Raw genomic sequence first — 15,795 nt, 5'->3', positions numbered from 1 at the left:
GGAATGCCTATGTGTTGTTCTTGTGATGGCATTTGTAAGCAAGAAAAATAAATGACAGAATGTTATTAAGGGCAGAATCAGTGGTAATCTTATCTCCAGTAGTCACTTTTAGAAGGGCATAATGTGTTGCCCTGAGACTGGCAAAAGTAGATTGTCCTGTACATAATGTATTTTTGACACGTTAAACCACCAAATCCTTCTGTTAACCCTCTTTATAAAGGGCATCTCAGGAACAACACTCTAGGGGTTCATTTAGAGCGATGAGGTGTCCAAGTGGCAGGATCTTGCTTCCGAGGTGCCTCAGGGCTCAGTTTTTGGACTGCTTCTGTTTTTTATCTACATGGCATAACTAGGTCATTCAGTAGCATGGGTTTTTCTATCATTGATGTGTGGATGATACTCGATTCATCCTCTCATACTAGCCTAATGATCTGTCTATATCTGATCACATCTAAGTATGTCTGACAGTCATTTCTAACTGGATAAATGTCCATCAACTTCAACTCAGTGATTTCAGCCAACCACGTGTTTTATCACAGCTTGTTTATTTGGTTAGATGCATTAAACATAACTTGTATCAAGAACCTTAGAGTTGTAATTGATAATACAACATAGGCTCATTTTGAAAACGTAGGCCTTTATACATTTCTGGAGATCACATATTATGTAACCAGAAGTACTTATGGCTGCATGTAGTCTTTCAAACGAATTCCATTGGGCGGAACGATGCCATTCCTTTTCACTCTTAAGAACTGACCGCTTACTTCCATGTAAACGGTTTATCAGCTGTTACCAGTTTGTTCAGTAGCTTGTCATGTATGTCGGTGGACTTGAGACACAGAGAGGAGTTGACGATGAAGATAGGTTCGAGACTGGCGAAGAGAGGTTTCATAAAATGGGCAAGACTACATCAGAAGCCAAAAAACAAAATAAATAAGTAAATAACAGGTTGAGAATGTGGTAAAATCGGAAAACGTGGTAAAAACCAGGCAAGGGCTTTTATTTTTCTCAATTGCTTTTTAAAACTGGTTGGGTTTAGAAAAGTTGGTGTTTAGGTCAATTGGCACTTTTAAAAACACTATTGTTTGGGTTTAGGAAAAGAGGGAAGGTGTCAGGTGATTGTCAATCAGTCAGTCATCAGAGGCCTCCAGTGTATTTACATAAGAACAGCAGGCGAGAATGCCACTCGCAAAATAAATTTGACATCTCAAAAAGTGTACACAGTGGCCTCTGGTGGATTTGCAAAAACAAAAACTGCAAAAGATGTACTTTCTGGGATGTATTCGGCGCTCTCCAGAAATGTATATAGCGGTACATTTTCAGAACGAATCTGGGTTGTGATAAGTCAAACTTTACAGACACAGTTTTATTGTATTTTATTACTTCAGATCTGTTTTATTCAACGTTAGAACATTTGGACACTTCTTATTAGAGGAAGCAATGCAACTTTTTTTAAAGCTTTTGTGTTTTGTCCAGGCTGGACTATTGGAATGCTCTGTTGCTTTGATTATTAATGTTGTCTTCATTTGAAGGTCACTTTGAATAAAAGTGTCAGAAAATGTACATTAAATTATAGGTTTATTTTGTCTCTCTGTGTGTTTGTTTCTTTATAATACTTCAGATATCATTTCAATGTGCTGATTCACTGCAGTATAAATACCTGCATACTTAATTTCATTAATTTCAGCATTTATACTTAATTTATACTGCTTAATAGATGTAAAAATGGTCATTTTTGACAGATTGGCTTTCATATGAATTGTTTTTAGACTAAGGGTGCTTTAACACTAGCACTTTTGTTCTGTAAATGGGTTTGTTTGACATCAGAGTACAGTATGTTGAGCTTGTGTAAACATGTCTTCTGAACTCGGGTGCGTAGGCATTATAAAATACAATTTATTGGGTATTTTAATAGATAACATAAATAATGCTCAGTACAACTAGTTTTACATTACTGTGATGGAAGGGTTTAGGGTTGGGGTGGGGGCAAACATTAATAAAATACAACAAATGGGAAATTTAATAAATAATATAAATAATTCTCGTTAACTTCCGGCCGCATCCATATTTGGTCTACACTGAAAACCCTAATAAGTTGACCAAACGAAATTAATTTATTAAACTTGTTGCCTCAATTTAATTAGGTGATGGAGTCTTCCAAAACTTACATATTTGAGTTTATTTAACTTGCCGGTTTTGTAGACTATACTGAAATTGTTCAGTTCAGCAAAATGCTAAATCTTAATTTATGTTCAGTCAACTTTACTTAATTGTTTAGGTAAAGACAACATTAGGGTTTTCAGTGTAGCAACTGGTGGCAAGGGGAGGCAATCAAATTTGGGTACTGTCCAGGCAACTGAACCAAGTGTGTAAGCACCCTAATAAGAAAGGTTTGAACACTGAAACACAGAAGGTGGATATCTAGTATAATAACCTACTGTTTGTCCAAAAGATTAAGCAAATTTTGGTTATTATTATGACCAATTAAAATAAAACAATGATTCAGTTGCATACATGCAGTTCATAAATATCCACATTTATAAGATAAACATTACCACCATACTTGCATTTCTATAATATACTTTTGTAATCAATTGTTTGCTGTTATGTTGTATTTGTGTCATTAATTTCTGCTTATGTTTTTTTGTTTCAGTGTAGTTACCACAATTATAAGATTGCTTTCAAAATCCATTCAACAGTCTGCAAAGCATTTTCTGCATAAATGCGTATCAAGTAGCTTGTGTTTAATTAATCACTACAGGAATTTATGGTCAATCCCATGGTAGATGTGCTCTCTTCAAGTGTGTTTAGCTAAATTATTCCTCCTCTTGCTAGAACTGCTTATAAATGTGTTTTTCTCCAATTTTACAGGGCAGAAAAAACTGAGGTACTTAGTGAAGACCTGCTACAGGTGAGATGAATTTGTACTGAGATCAGTTTGAACACTATGTGCCCCATGAAAAAGTGATAGGCTTTTTCAGTTTATTTATAAGAATTTGCTTTTGTATAATGTTATTATTAGTAGTTGTAGTATTTATGATATGCTAATTTATATATATTAAAAAAAAAAAAAAAACAAGCTTAGATTTGCCCACCTGTCAGGTTTTAGATCATATGAGGCACAGCATGTGTATTTGGATATAACTTTTGACCACACTTCGTTATTATTATTCATTTATTCATTTGCTGGAAATTAGAACTGAATTTAGAAATAGGTTTGAAGAAAAACTTTGCGCTTAATAAACAAAATTAATTATTTATAGGCTAATGGATGTCTGTGCGTACAACACATTTCCTTATCCATAAGAGTGAAAGTGAAAGTAAATAATGAGGAGGCCTATCTGTCATTCTCGCGTTGTAGATGCTCTGTTTAACTCTTTTCTTACTAGTGAAGTGTTCAATTTTTTCACTTACAAAGTCCACCATGTAAATAGCAAATGCACTATGGCAAGATGCAGCTGGCTCTTTAAGGGAATGGGAGATGAGACTCTGATTGGTTTATTCTCAAAACACACCTATAACTCATTAAGAGAATAAGCTCAACCCTGTTAGACCATGCACCACGGCGCACACTGATTTTTCTGTCTTTAAAATAGCAAAAGTAGATTCTGACACAACCTTAACGTGTTTGCGTTCTGTGCTTTGGACTTTACGCATAGATCGTCAAAATAGACCACAATGACTTAACAGTTTGACCCTAAATCACAAAAATAAACAAGAAATCAAAAATTCCATATACTGAGAAAATCACCTTTAGAGTTTAATAACCACATTATGTTCTAATAATAATGCACACTTTCAATAATGCACATTACTAATTTATAATTGATATATTTATAGTAAGAAATTTACATAATGAAACTAAAACTTTACTTATAATTTGAATGGTTAAAAAAATCAATAATTTAGACACATACAATGTAATTTGGGTCATTGGAAAAATAAATACTTGTTCAACATACGTATGAAGGTTTTGTGGTCCAGGGTCAATAATCTGTATCTGTACCATTCCCTCTAAAGACCTAAGGTGTTTTTTTGCATGCACTTTTTATTTCTCTATTTGGGCTTATTGGAGCCTAAATAGAATAAAAATCTAAGTATCATATTTTGATATTATGTACTTTTAAAGAAAAATTATGACCATATTTGTGGACTCGTGGTCCAAATTTACATAAAACATAAAACTATTTCTGAATGTTTTTTAATGCATATAAAACATATACTTTTTTTTTTTTTTTTTTTTTTTTTTAACTTGCGTTGACTATCAGAGAGTTAAAACATTTTTTTTGTTTTTTCTTGGACTGTTAAAAATAGTGTTTGGGACATTTCATATGCTGCAAAACAGTTGCAGAATGACACTGTATGTTTGTAACAAAGTATAAAACAATCAAAGTATTTTAAATAGCCACTTAAAAGCTAAAATGTGCTGTCCACATATGTGGAAACTTAACCCCTTGGAGAATATATTACTCAATGCTGATTTACACAAATCTGTGCTTACTTTGCATTCAGGTGGAGAAGCGTTTGGACCTGGTGAAACAGGTCTCTCATAGCACACATAAGAAGCTCACAGCATGTCTACAGGGTCAACAAGGCACAGAAATAGAAAAGAGATCTGTCAAATCACCTTCGGTATGTCTTTTATTACAGCTCAGTCACTTTCAGTGATGGACAATATGTGTTTTTTTTTTTTTTTTTACTTTACTACTGTACTTCACCTTTGTGTATTGTTTAAATTGTCTACTCTTTCATTATGTTGGTGGCTGTTTTTGCCCCAATGACTTCCATAATATTTATACTCCATAGAACTCCATGTAAGTGCCAGAAACTTTTTGTACAGAACTATCTAAAGGGTTAATGGTGCTAACTGATGATTCACAGTAAAAATTATAAATTTAACCTCTTCCCCACCAGGAAAACCATTAACTGTCAAGAAGACATTATTACATGATGTCATAGCTTTGCAATAAAACATAAGTTATATTTTTCAACAATGAATGGGAAGTACATTTGCTTAGAGTGTATTGTTGATTTTTTATTTATTTATTTTTTTATTTCAAAGCATTTTCCCAAAACATGGGTTAAAATAAGATTTGTCCTGAAAAATCCTTCCATTTGCTGAAATGCAGAGAAAGTTATGGCCAAATTAAGACTCAAAATCACCTCAGAGTGGATGAAAACATTCCCAAAAGTTAAAAAAAACTTAAAAACCTCACACTAATTGGTTCTCAACAAGAATAAACACAAAACAAAATATTTTACTACACTCAAAAAAAAAAAAAAAAAAAAAAAAAAAAATATATATATATATATATATATATATATATATATATATATATATATATATATATATATATATATATATATATATATTTTTGCTTGTTCAAACTACTGAGATTTCATTGGGACAACTTGATATTTTTATGTTCAATCCACATACATTTGTTAAAAGTGTTAAGTTAACCAAATTGATGTATGTTGGGTCAACATGAATGAACTATGTGGAATCCTGCATTTTTTTAAAGTGTACACTCATAATTATATTATTGTAATATTTCCCTGAACAGAAAAAGCTTCCACTGACTACACTTGCTCAATGTATGGTGGAGGGAGCTGCTGTTTTAGGAGATGACTCTCTACTTGGGTGAGATATCGCATAATGAAAATGTTTGTCTTTGTATTTTGACCTCTACCAGAGTGTTCAAGCTGTTCCTCTAGGGGTTCACTGGTCCCACTTTATATCACTTTGGCCGTAATAACACCAAAGAATATATAGAATGTACTTACTGTGTTCATAATGTATTGCAGAACACTTCTAGTGCTGTTAAAGGTAAAGTTGGGTGACATGAGTTGGTTTAGTGATGGGCAAGGCCAGATGGAATCTGCAGATGTTTTTTGCTATTTCTGCTGAGAATGAGAATGTGAGTGTAGCAATCGTATTCAAGTGCGCACCCGAAGCGGACCAAAAAAGCTGGAGCAGTTCGTTTGTGGTGAGAATATGATCCGAACTATAACAGACTCAACCGCAAAAAGTATTGCACCTTTTTGGACTAATCCAGCTGCTGTAGGCCAATGCGCTGTGCACTATGGGATGTGGAGAAAAAAATATTTGTTGACAGCACTTTGCCAACAATTTTAATCAGAGAGAGAGGCTGCGTCCAAAACCACATACGTCCATACTATACAGTACGCTAAAATCCGTATTTGAGCCAAGTAGTATATCCAAACTCATAGAAGTCAAAAATCAGTATGCGAGAAATACCTGGATGACTTACTATATCCTGCAAGATTCTGAAGTGCACATCCAATGCACGCTATGCTATCCCATAATACCCCGCGAGAGAATTCGAGTGAAGTGATGCAACTGACACAGGTAGGTCACGTGACCATGACAAAATGGCAGATGTAGTACGTCTGAATTCCATTCATACTTTTCACATTCATACTGTATAGAACTTACTTTTCTAATGGCCGAGTAGTATGTCTAAATTCAAATGCAGTACCTACTGAGTAGTAGGCCGTTTCGGACGCAACCAGTGAAAGGGAAACATTACCTGATAGATTGTTGGTTATTTCTGAAAGATGACTATGTCACAGTTTAGCTAAATGAATTCACGCCTCCTAAAGTGACAAGCGATGCACATTTGCCTATTGCAATGCATCAAAACATTGTTTTCCAGCCACGGCCACACTTCATTCTCGAAATATATAGTTTGTCTAAAGTGATGTATACAAACTATATACTATTCCATAAAACAATTTATAGGCTAGGGGTCGTTTTGCTAATTATCTCCCTTATTTTTCCCATTTAAATGTAGCTTAAAAGAGCACTCGCTTGACAGCTCTGTTGATGCCCCGAGTGACTTCTTTCTTTTTAAATTTATTTTGGAGATAATACAAAATATGAATACAACAGAAAGACATAACACTTTACAAATTACATGTCCACTTCTGTAGGTTCAAAACAAAAGGGTCATATCTCAATAAAATAGCCTAATCTATAATGTAATCATTTAAAGAATATATATATATATATATATATATATATATATATATATATATATATATATATATATATATATATATATATATATATAAAATAAAATCTCATTAAATAAATAAACCAATATAAAACAAACAGAAGCTATAAAAATGTAGGTACAGTTGTAGTCAGAATTATTAGCCCCCTTCAAATTTTTTTCTTCTTTTTTAAATATTTTCCAAATTATGTTTAACAGAGCAAGGAGATTATCACATTATGTCTGATAATATTTTTTCTTCGTATTTGTTTTATTTCGGCTAGAATAAAAGCTGTTTAAATTTTTTTTAAACACCATTTTAGGAACAAAATTATTATCCCTTTTTAAGCAATTTTTTTCCCGATAGTCTACCGAACAAACCATAGTTATACAATAACTTGCCTAATTACCCTAACTTGCCTAGTTACCCTAATTACCCTAGTTAAGCCTTTAAATGCCACTTTAAGCTGTATAGAAGTGTCTTGAAAAATATCCAGTAAAATTTCATTTACTGTCATCATGGCAAAGATAAAATAAATCCATTACCAGAAATGAGTTATTAAAACTATTATGTTTAAAAATGTTGAAGAAATCTGCTCTCCATTAAATAGAAATTGGGGAAAAAATAAACAAGCGGTCTAATAATTCAGGGGGGCTATTAATTCTGACTTCAACTGTGTATACAATACATAAATGAAACCGTTTTTAAGACATTTTAAACATTCATTTTACAAAGACCTGTCGGAGAAAAAAAAAATTTCTAAAAAAAAACACAGGGGAAGGTTTGAAATATTATTTATAAAGTATTTGGATACAATGATATTAATCAAATCGTGCAAAAAGAGCATATTTTTAGGTGAGTGAAAGAAGAAACTACCTTTTTTTCTGTCCTGGGCAGCGCCACTTTACAAACACATTGGGGAAAACTGCAAATACAATATGTGTTCTGTGTCCTCAAAAAGTCTTTATGTTTTTAAATGATGTGGTAAAATATAAAAAAAAATTTAATTTGAAGTACATGTAGAGCTTTATTAGTGGATTAAAGACACATATGCTATATTTTATTTCTTTCTGTTATGTGCGGAAACACTTAAAAAGTTTCCTTTACTTAAGATGACCGAATAATATGCAAAATACTTAAATTATTCTCTTTTAGAGGGGAATTACCTATTAAGTGTCATATAGCCTTGGGAAAAAGATAATATGTTTTAGGTCTTTAGCATTTGGGCTGAATGTTTGATGACATCTATGAAAATGAGTATGTTATAAAATACATTTCATACCGAGTCATTACCTGAGAAATTCTGTGGTTTTATATTTTGGATGGGTGTTAGTGATGAGACCAGTCGATGCCAACAGTCGGTCGGTGAGTGAACAAATATAATGAATGGAAATACACAGGTCTGTGTGTGTAGACATAACGTAATGCTGTAGAGTAACAAGTCATTTGTTTGTTTCAGTTGTCTTCATTTCAATGGTTTCGTGATGATGCGATGGTTTGCTTTATCTGCATGATTCCAGCTGAAGTGGGCGGATTGTGTGACGTTTGATTCGGGGGCGTTTTAGGGGTGTGGTTTGTGAGCTACTAGCCCGACAGTGGAAACGCAACATAATTAGGGCCTTACTACTCAACCTTCTGGGCGATTGGCCTTGCCCAATAAAAGCCCTGGCTCGTACTAAGCCTACAGTGGAAATGCGGCTATTTGGTCCAGACCAAATGCAGCAAACTACAGATGTGAAAGCACCCTTAATATAAGTTAGATCAAAACAACAAATGTAATAAATTAAAAGCAAAATTGTTTTTATTATAAAATTTATGCTTATGACTTTGTAATAATGTAAAAAACACTACTTATGACTTCGGTTATTTTGCTATGTGTAGCATTTTCTGCTCACATATAAGGGATTTTCTAAGATTCACAATAAGATACTAGGATACAGCTTTGAATACGTCAAGGTCAAATTAGTTTCAGGGTCTGTTTTGACTCTTTCTGCAGCAAGATGCTGAAGCTCTGTGGAGATACAGAGGAGAAGTTGGCCCAAGAGCTGCTCGTCTTTGAGCTTCAGATTGAAAGAGATGTCGTGGAGCCTCTTTATGTGCTGGCTGAGGTGAGCGTTTATTTCCCTGTCAGTGTTACTCTATCATTTCAGCTGTACGAAAGTTGTCAAATGTATCAACTTTGTTACCAATAAGTACTAAAATGTAAAAAAACAAAACAAAAAAAAACGTTCATTTCTCACAAACATTTGAGTGATGATGAGTGGATTACCCAACACTGGCCATTGTGCTCACACACTCAACATATATGAATGTGATTGGCTACAATGATCATCACTTGATGCTCTTCACCATGTTCTTACACATATACACAGACACTAGAGCGTTTAAATGTCAATTCTAAACGATTCCATCCATGAATAGATATCAGCGATCCACTGATCAATTAGATAAATGCAACTTTTAAACACTGAATGTTGTCCATACATCTGTGTAAGAACTTGGTGGAGAGTCTGAAGAAAGGATCTGTCACCATTCGTGTAGGGAAAAAGAAATGAGGACCCAAGTGCAGGGAAAGATTGTATTTATTTATAATAAAAATAAATAAAACAGCAAAATAAACTACCACGATGGGGAAAACATTAGCAAAACTTTACTTGGCAGGATGGCAGGGATCAGGGCTGGACAGACAGGACAAGGCTACAAACGATGACTAACAGGCACAGGACAGTAGACATGAGGAGAATATAAGCAGAAATAATTAACAAACAAACAAGTGAAAATGATGAACTAATAATGGGTTAACAAGGAGGACGGGACTAGACAATAGACGGGAGAGCCAGGACACAAAAACAACACAAGCCATGTGCTCACGTAAAACAAGACTAGAACACGTACCCAATGAGAGAACTCATTAACCACGTGTTCATATGACAACAAAAAAGCACAATAGTGAAGCACACATATCCTGATTCTCTGTGGTCATACAAAAAGCCCAGGATGTACAATAAAAGAGCATTGTGGAGATTCCAGTATATGCTGGCCAGAGTTGTCCATTGCCATTTGTTCACCATCATTGCCTCCTAAACATGCTCATATCTAATAACTGCCATCACTCATTATCATTCTATCTCTTAGGAGACTTGTAAAATAGACCTTTTTTTAAAATAAGGTGGAGTGTCCTTATAAATAACTTCATTTAAACTTAAAAAAAAAGTCCTTGAAGGGAAGATTATATCACTTATTTCTTCTCATATGACCATGGTTTGCTGTTTAGGTGGAAATTCCGAACATTCAGAAACAGCGAAAACATTTAGCCAAACTTGTTCTAGACATGGATTCTGCAAGGACACGGTACGGTCTATAAGCATTTAGTCTGATCTTAATTCTTCCGTATTGCTCGCATTGTGCTTTGATGGTGTCATTTGTTCTCCTGGCCTATAGGTGGCAACAATCATCCAAGTCTTCAGGTCACCCTAGTAACGTGCAGCAGGGTGGAGCCAAGTCTGATTCCCTGAGGGAGGAAATGGAGGAGACGGCCAATCGGATGGAGATCTGCAGGGTGAGGACTTCTTTTGCTCTTGTTTTACTTTTTTCATGTACAATTGTATGTGAATAACGTGAACAGAAAGTCTTAAATTTTGTTGTAAAAAAAAAACAACAACAACAAAAATGAAAACAATTGTATCTGCACACACAGTTGTCACCAATGAAAACAAGGTTGTTTCTCAATATGCGTTCTTTAGCGGTCTTGCTTCCTCGTGTTCTCGTGTAACGTCATCTTCAACTGCCAGAATTCAGTTCCAATACTCAAGACGCAAGAACAGAGGACATGTGAAACTTCCCGGATGTGTTTTTGATATGGAGGACGCACTAATGCAGACTTTAGCACTGATATCGCTTGAGAAGTCCCAGAAGTGGTTGCGACTTGAGATGGGAAACGCAGAATTTTATATAGATTTATTATTAAAGTTCAGAGATAAAACTTATTTACCTCAGGAGTTTCCCTAAATGAAACGGTGAATGTAAACATTACCATGGACATCTTACTAAAGGAATAAACACATTAAATGTGTTTGTTTGCTAAAATTCATATTAAAATCTACTAGAGCTGCGTCTTTATAAAGAGGAGATGAGCAACAAATCCGGATCTCACCATTTACAGATGAGAAAAGCTCTCAGGTTAACAATGTTCCTTAGACACGTATTGTTGTCGTGCGTCGCGTGCACTGTGCTCAAAACGTGAGTCTAGCTGCGCATGAGGAAATGAAAACCAAACATTCACTGTAGCAAATTATGAGAGCAGCACTGCACGCTTGTTTTGGCAACACAACATGGCGTCTCTCTGCAGTCTGGACACGGTAACATTAGTGAATATTAATGAAGTTGCACAATAGAGCGCGCTGATTGGTTTAAACCTAGTCTTACGCATGCATTAATAAGAGACTTAATAAGGTACTCTCAGGTACAGATGTCCAGTCTACACGCTGGAATACACGCTAAGATCTCTTGGCCGTGACGCAGCTTTGCAAATTTGTTTCAACCCAGAAGTACGAATTTAATTGAAGCAACGCAAAAACAACCAATTTTCACTTTTTAGTGAAATATATGTGTCCTAATAGTGTTTTTAGCTGCATGGGACACAAATTTGTCTGTCAACAGCTTAAAAAATGTGTTTTGGTGTTTCGTGACCCTTTAAAATACATTTTTACACTGTTTATTTACAGCTCAAACCTTCAACCCTTTTAAATCCCAGAGCAAAATTCTCAGTTTTAAATGAACACTTTCATGTTTCCACATTACTGAGTGCTCAAGAAACAGCTAAGGATAATGGGTTATCATGGAGATAGTGAGATAATGGTCCATCATGGAGAAAAGTGTTTGCTTTAGTTGGGCTCAAAGCCCTGAACCTCTTAATATAAATGTTTTTTTGGGCTGCTGTAATGTTTAAGAACTTTGCTTAAAAAGTTTATTAATTCGAGCAATCAAGCCAAGTAAAAAAAATTTAAATAATTAACAATAAAATAAAATTAAGTGAGGCACAATCTGTGATGAAATAATATTATTTACTGACGTTAACAAATGTTTAATCCATTATTAAAAGTAACGTAACAACATGCTTGCACATGCCAAAATTATGAAGGTTTATAAGCTAAAAACAATTCTATGGTTCAACTTCTGCTCACAAAGACATCAATAATCAAATAAAAAAACAAATGTTGCATACATATTGTTTGCTAGAGAACGCAAATACTTTGAAGCTCAATATCACAAAATCATACAGAATGCAGTTGGAACTTTATAATTCCAAGGTGACGACTTAGATTTTACCAGCTGAAGTAATTATTATTTTTTTGGTAACACATTTCACATCCTTAAAACTCCACACAACTTTAATTTTGGTCTGATTTCATTCAAAGATAAATAAGTATTTAAGTAGTCTTCATCTCAAATAGAGTCTTCCATTTTTTATATAATAAATGAGAATATCTAAATAATCATGGCGTACCCTTTTCTCCCTTTTCTGTAGGACCAGTTATCAGCGGACATGTACAACTTTGTGGCCAAAGAAATAGACTATGCAAACTACTTTCAAACGGTGAGCACCTATGAATATCAAAAGTGAAGTGTGCTGTTTGGACTGAAATGCCTTGGGAACACTTACAGCATGCGTGTGTGTGTCTTGCTGTAGCTCATTGAGGTTCAGGCCGAGTACCACAGGAAGTCTCTGGAGATCCTGCAGAGTGTCCTGCCGCAGATCAAAGCTCACCAGGGTAAGACTCTCCACTTATACTCTTTAATATCTAAGCGAACAAGTTTGGTTAAGTGTTGGCTTTCAAGTGTGTGTGTGGGTTTGTCAGTAAACTTGCGTTTGAAGCATTTAACCAGTGTTACGGAAGCTAATCTGAAACGACTACACTTTAACAAAATAATACAAATAAAATGTTAGCTTCACTACAAGTTACTACCAAATAGCTAATTATGTTGACTTCTTTTTCACAGTGAGCAACATATGCAGTTGAAGTCAAAATTGTTAGCCCCCTTCGAATATTTTTTCTCTTTTAAAATATTTCCCAAATGATGTTTAACAGACCAACGAAATTTTCACAGTATGTCTGATAATACATATTATTCAATAACTTTGTAACTTCCATAATAACCCTAACCTGTCTAGTTAACCTAATTAACCTAGTTAAGGCTTTAATGGCACTTTAAGCTGTATAGAAGTGTCTTGAAAAATATCTAGTCAAATATAATTTATTGTCATCATAGCAAAGATAAAATAATTCAGTTATTAGAAATGAGTTATTAAAACTATTATGTTATGTAAAAATGTGTTAAAAAAGTCTTCTCTTCTTTAAACAGAAATTGGGGAAAAAAATAAATCAGGGGCAAAAAAGGTAATTCATATCAGGTAATTCAATAATTCTGACTTCAACTGTACACAGTTTCAGTGAAACTTATGTTAAACTTTTCATTTTTACGAACTCATTTGAAAGGCTGAGTGAACTCAGCAACTCGTTGTGAGAATGGAGGTGTCTGCATATGTGTAGTCTGTCAAATAACATACCTTAAAACCTTTAATATTTTAGAGAAATTAAAGACCCGCCTATAAGTCTGTGTAGCCTATTTTTTGACCTGACTGACATATTAATGGCAGTACCTGCAGATATAACTAATACATTTTGTGCCCCTATTGTCCAGTGTCACCCACATGACGGAAGTCATTGTGAAGATCGAAAAAGAAAAAAAACAATTTAACATGCTAGACTTTCTGTGAGGGTGTCATGAAGCATCGCAGACATGGTATCGGTTGCTCTAAACACATAGTTACGCACATTACACGAGAAGAAACAATTGAGTTTTGTGTCACAACGCAAATCTGTTGTTTAAGACTCCCTACGAGACCGGACATCAAGGAAATTGTGCTGAAATCGTTACAAAATCTTGTGATCTGACAAGGGCTTTCAAGTAACTTTTTTTTTAGAAATGACACAAGCTTCCTCCAAAAGACAATAAGACAATGTACAAGATAGGCATCATTGTGGAAAAATATATACTGTATATATATATATATATATATATATATATATATATATATATATATATATATATTTTTTTTTTTTTTTTTTTTTTCAACATTTATTTACATTCATTCATTCATTTTCTTGTAAGCTTAGTCCCTTAATTAATCCAGGGTCGCCACAGCAGAATGAACCACCAACTTATCCAGCAAGTTTTTATGCAGCGGATGCCATTCCATCTCTGGGAAACATCAACACACACATTCACACACACACTCATACACTATGGACAATTTTGCCAACTCAATTCACCTGTACCACATGTCTTTGGACTGTGGGGGAAACCGGAGCACCCGTAGGAAACCCACGCGAAGGCAGGGAGAACATGCAAACTCCACACAGAAAAGCCAACTGATCCGCAGCTCGAACCAGCAACCCAGCGACCTTCTTGCTGTAAGGCGACAGCACTACCTACTGCGCCACTGCTTCGCCCGCATTTGTTTACATTTGAGCAAAAACTTTCAGAATCAGAATTTGTCAGAATTTGCCAGGGGTATGAATAATTTCAGGCTTGACTGTAGCCCATTAACACAGCCAGCTTTTAAATCATATAATGTTGCCTCAATGTTTCGATGGCGTACAGTTAGAAACTTCACACTCAACTGTTTAGTGAACCAACTTCATCATTGTCCTGACCAGTGCCTGAATTCATGCACACGACCTATTGATCAATGACCTTGGGAGCTATGGAGCTGATTGAAATGCACCCTGAGTTTAAGATTTTAACATCCACCTTGATGTGTTTCAGAGGCCTGGATAGAGAAGCCATCGTATGGGAAGGCCTTAGAGGAACATCTAGCCATCAGCGGCAGGGAGATTGCCTTTCCTATCGAGGCTTGCGTCACCATGCTGCTCGAATGTGGCATGCAGGAAGAGGTGCGAGACTGATGGGAAAATAACTCAGCCTGCTTTATTTATACCTTGAAATGCAGTTTGTTGCTGTGGGATGAGTCAAAATTGTGGCCTGTGGTAACTAACAGCATGTCACAGTTTCTGTTTGTTGACATCATACTGATTATAAAAAATTTAAAAAGGGGCTAATAATTTTAACCTTAAAATGGTATTTTAAAATTTAAAAACAGCTTATATATATATATATATATATATATATATATATATATATATATATATATATATATATATATATATATATATACATTATATATATATATATACATATATATATATATATATATATATATATATATATATATATATATATATATACATTATATATATATATATAAAATGTAAATTCAGAGTGTCATTAAAGGCATATACAAATTTGCAAGTTAATAATACTAGTACTACTAAAGTACTAAAAACTCTATGTGTCAATTATACTTCAGACAAACTCAATATACTAAACAATCACTTTGTTTGTTTTAATTAGCTGCCTTGTTGGACTAAGACTCCCGATAGTCATTTAAAATAGAAACAATACTGTAAAGTGATAACTTCCCTCTTTCTGTCACTGCAGGGTTTATTTCGAGTGGCTCCCTCAGCCTCCAAACTGAAGAAGCTGAAAGCGTCGCTGGACTGTGGCGTTATGGATGTGCAAGAATACTCAGCCGACCCGCACGCCATCGCCGGTGAGCATCTTTTTCTCTTAAAAAGTGTTTCTCATCTACTCTCGATGTCCTTTTAGCGGATCGCAGCTACAAATGCTCAGAGCCCACGGCAGTTCATTTTC

General features: G+C 34.6%; 1 protein-coding gene across 21 annotated transcripts in view; it reads left to right on the top strand.

Annotated features, from left to right (window-relative positions):
* arhgap44a (Rho GTPase activating protein 44a) overlaps positions 1-15,795 on the top strand; it is a 157,016-nt gene that overhangs the window by 68,173 nt on the left and 73,048 nt on the right. For all 21 annotated transcript variants that reach the window (XR_012401206.1, XR_012401207.1, XM_073944974.1 and 18 more), the window contains exons 2-11: positions 2,872-2,911; positions 4,513-4,632; positions 5,568-5,644; positions 9,017-9,128; positions 10,295-10,371; positions 10,462-10,579; positions 12,548-12,616; positions 12,710-12,791; positions 14,851-14,978; positions 15,583-15,694. Coding sequence is in view for 19 of the 21 variants with exons in the window: in XM_073944974.1 (XP_073801075.1) it covers positions 2,872-2,911; positions 4,513-4,632; positions 5,568-5,644; positions 9,017-9,128; positions 10,295-10,371; positions 10,462-10,579; positions 12,548-12,616; positions 12,710-12,791; positions 14,851-14,978; positions 15,583-15,694 (935 nt within the window). In the remaining 2 variants the exon portion in view is untranslated. The remainder of the gene's footprint in view (positions 1-2,871; positions 2,912-4,512; positions 4,633-5,567; positions 5,645-9,016; positions 9,129-10,294; positions 10,372-10,461; positions 10,580-12,547; positions 12,617-12,709; positions 12,792-14,850; positions 14,979-15,582; positions 15,695-15,795) is intronic.

This window comes from Danio rerio, chromosome 3 (genome assembly GCF_049306965.1).
Source record: "Danio rerio strain Tuebingen ecotype United States chromosome 3, GRCz12tu, whole genome shotgun sequence".
In the NCBI taxonomy this organism is placed as follows: domain Eukaryota; kingdom Metazoa; phylum Chordata; class Actinopteri; order Cypriniformes; family Danionidae; genus Danio; species Danio rerio.
This window is presented reverse-complemented; position numbering and strand designations above follow the sequence as displayed.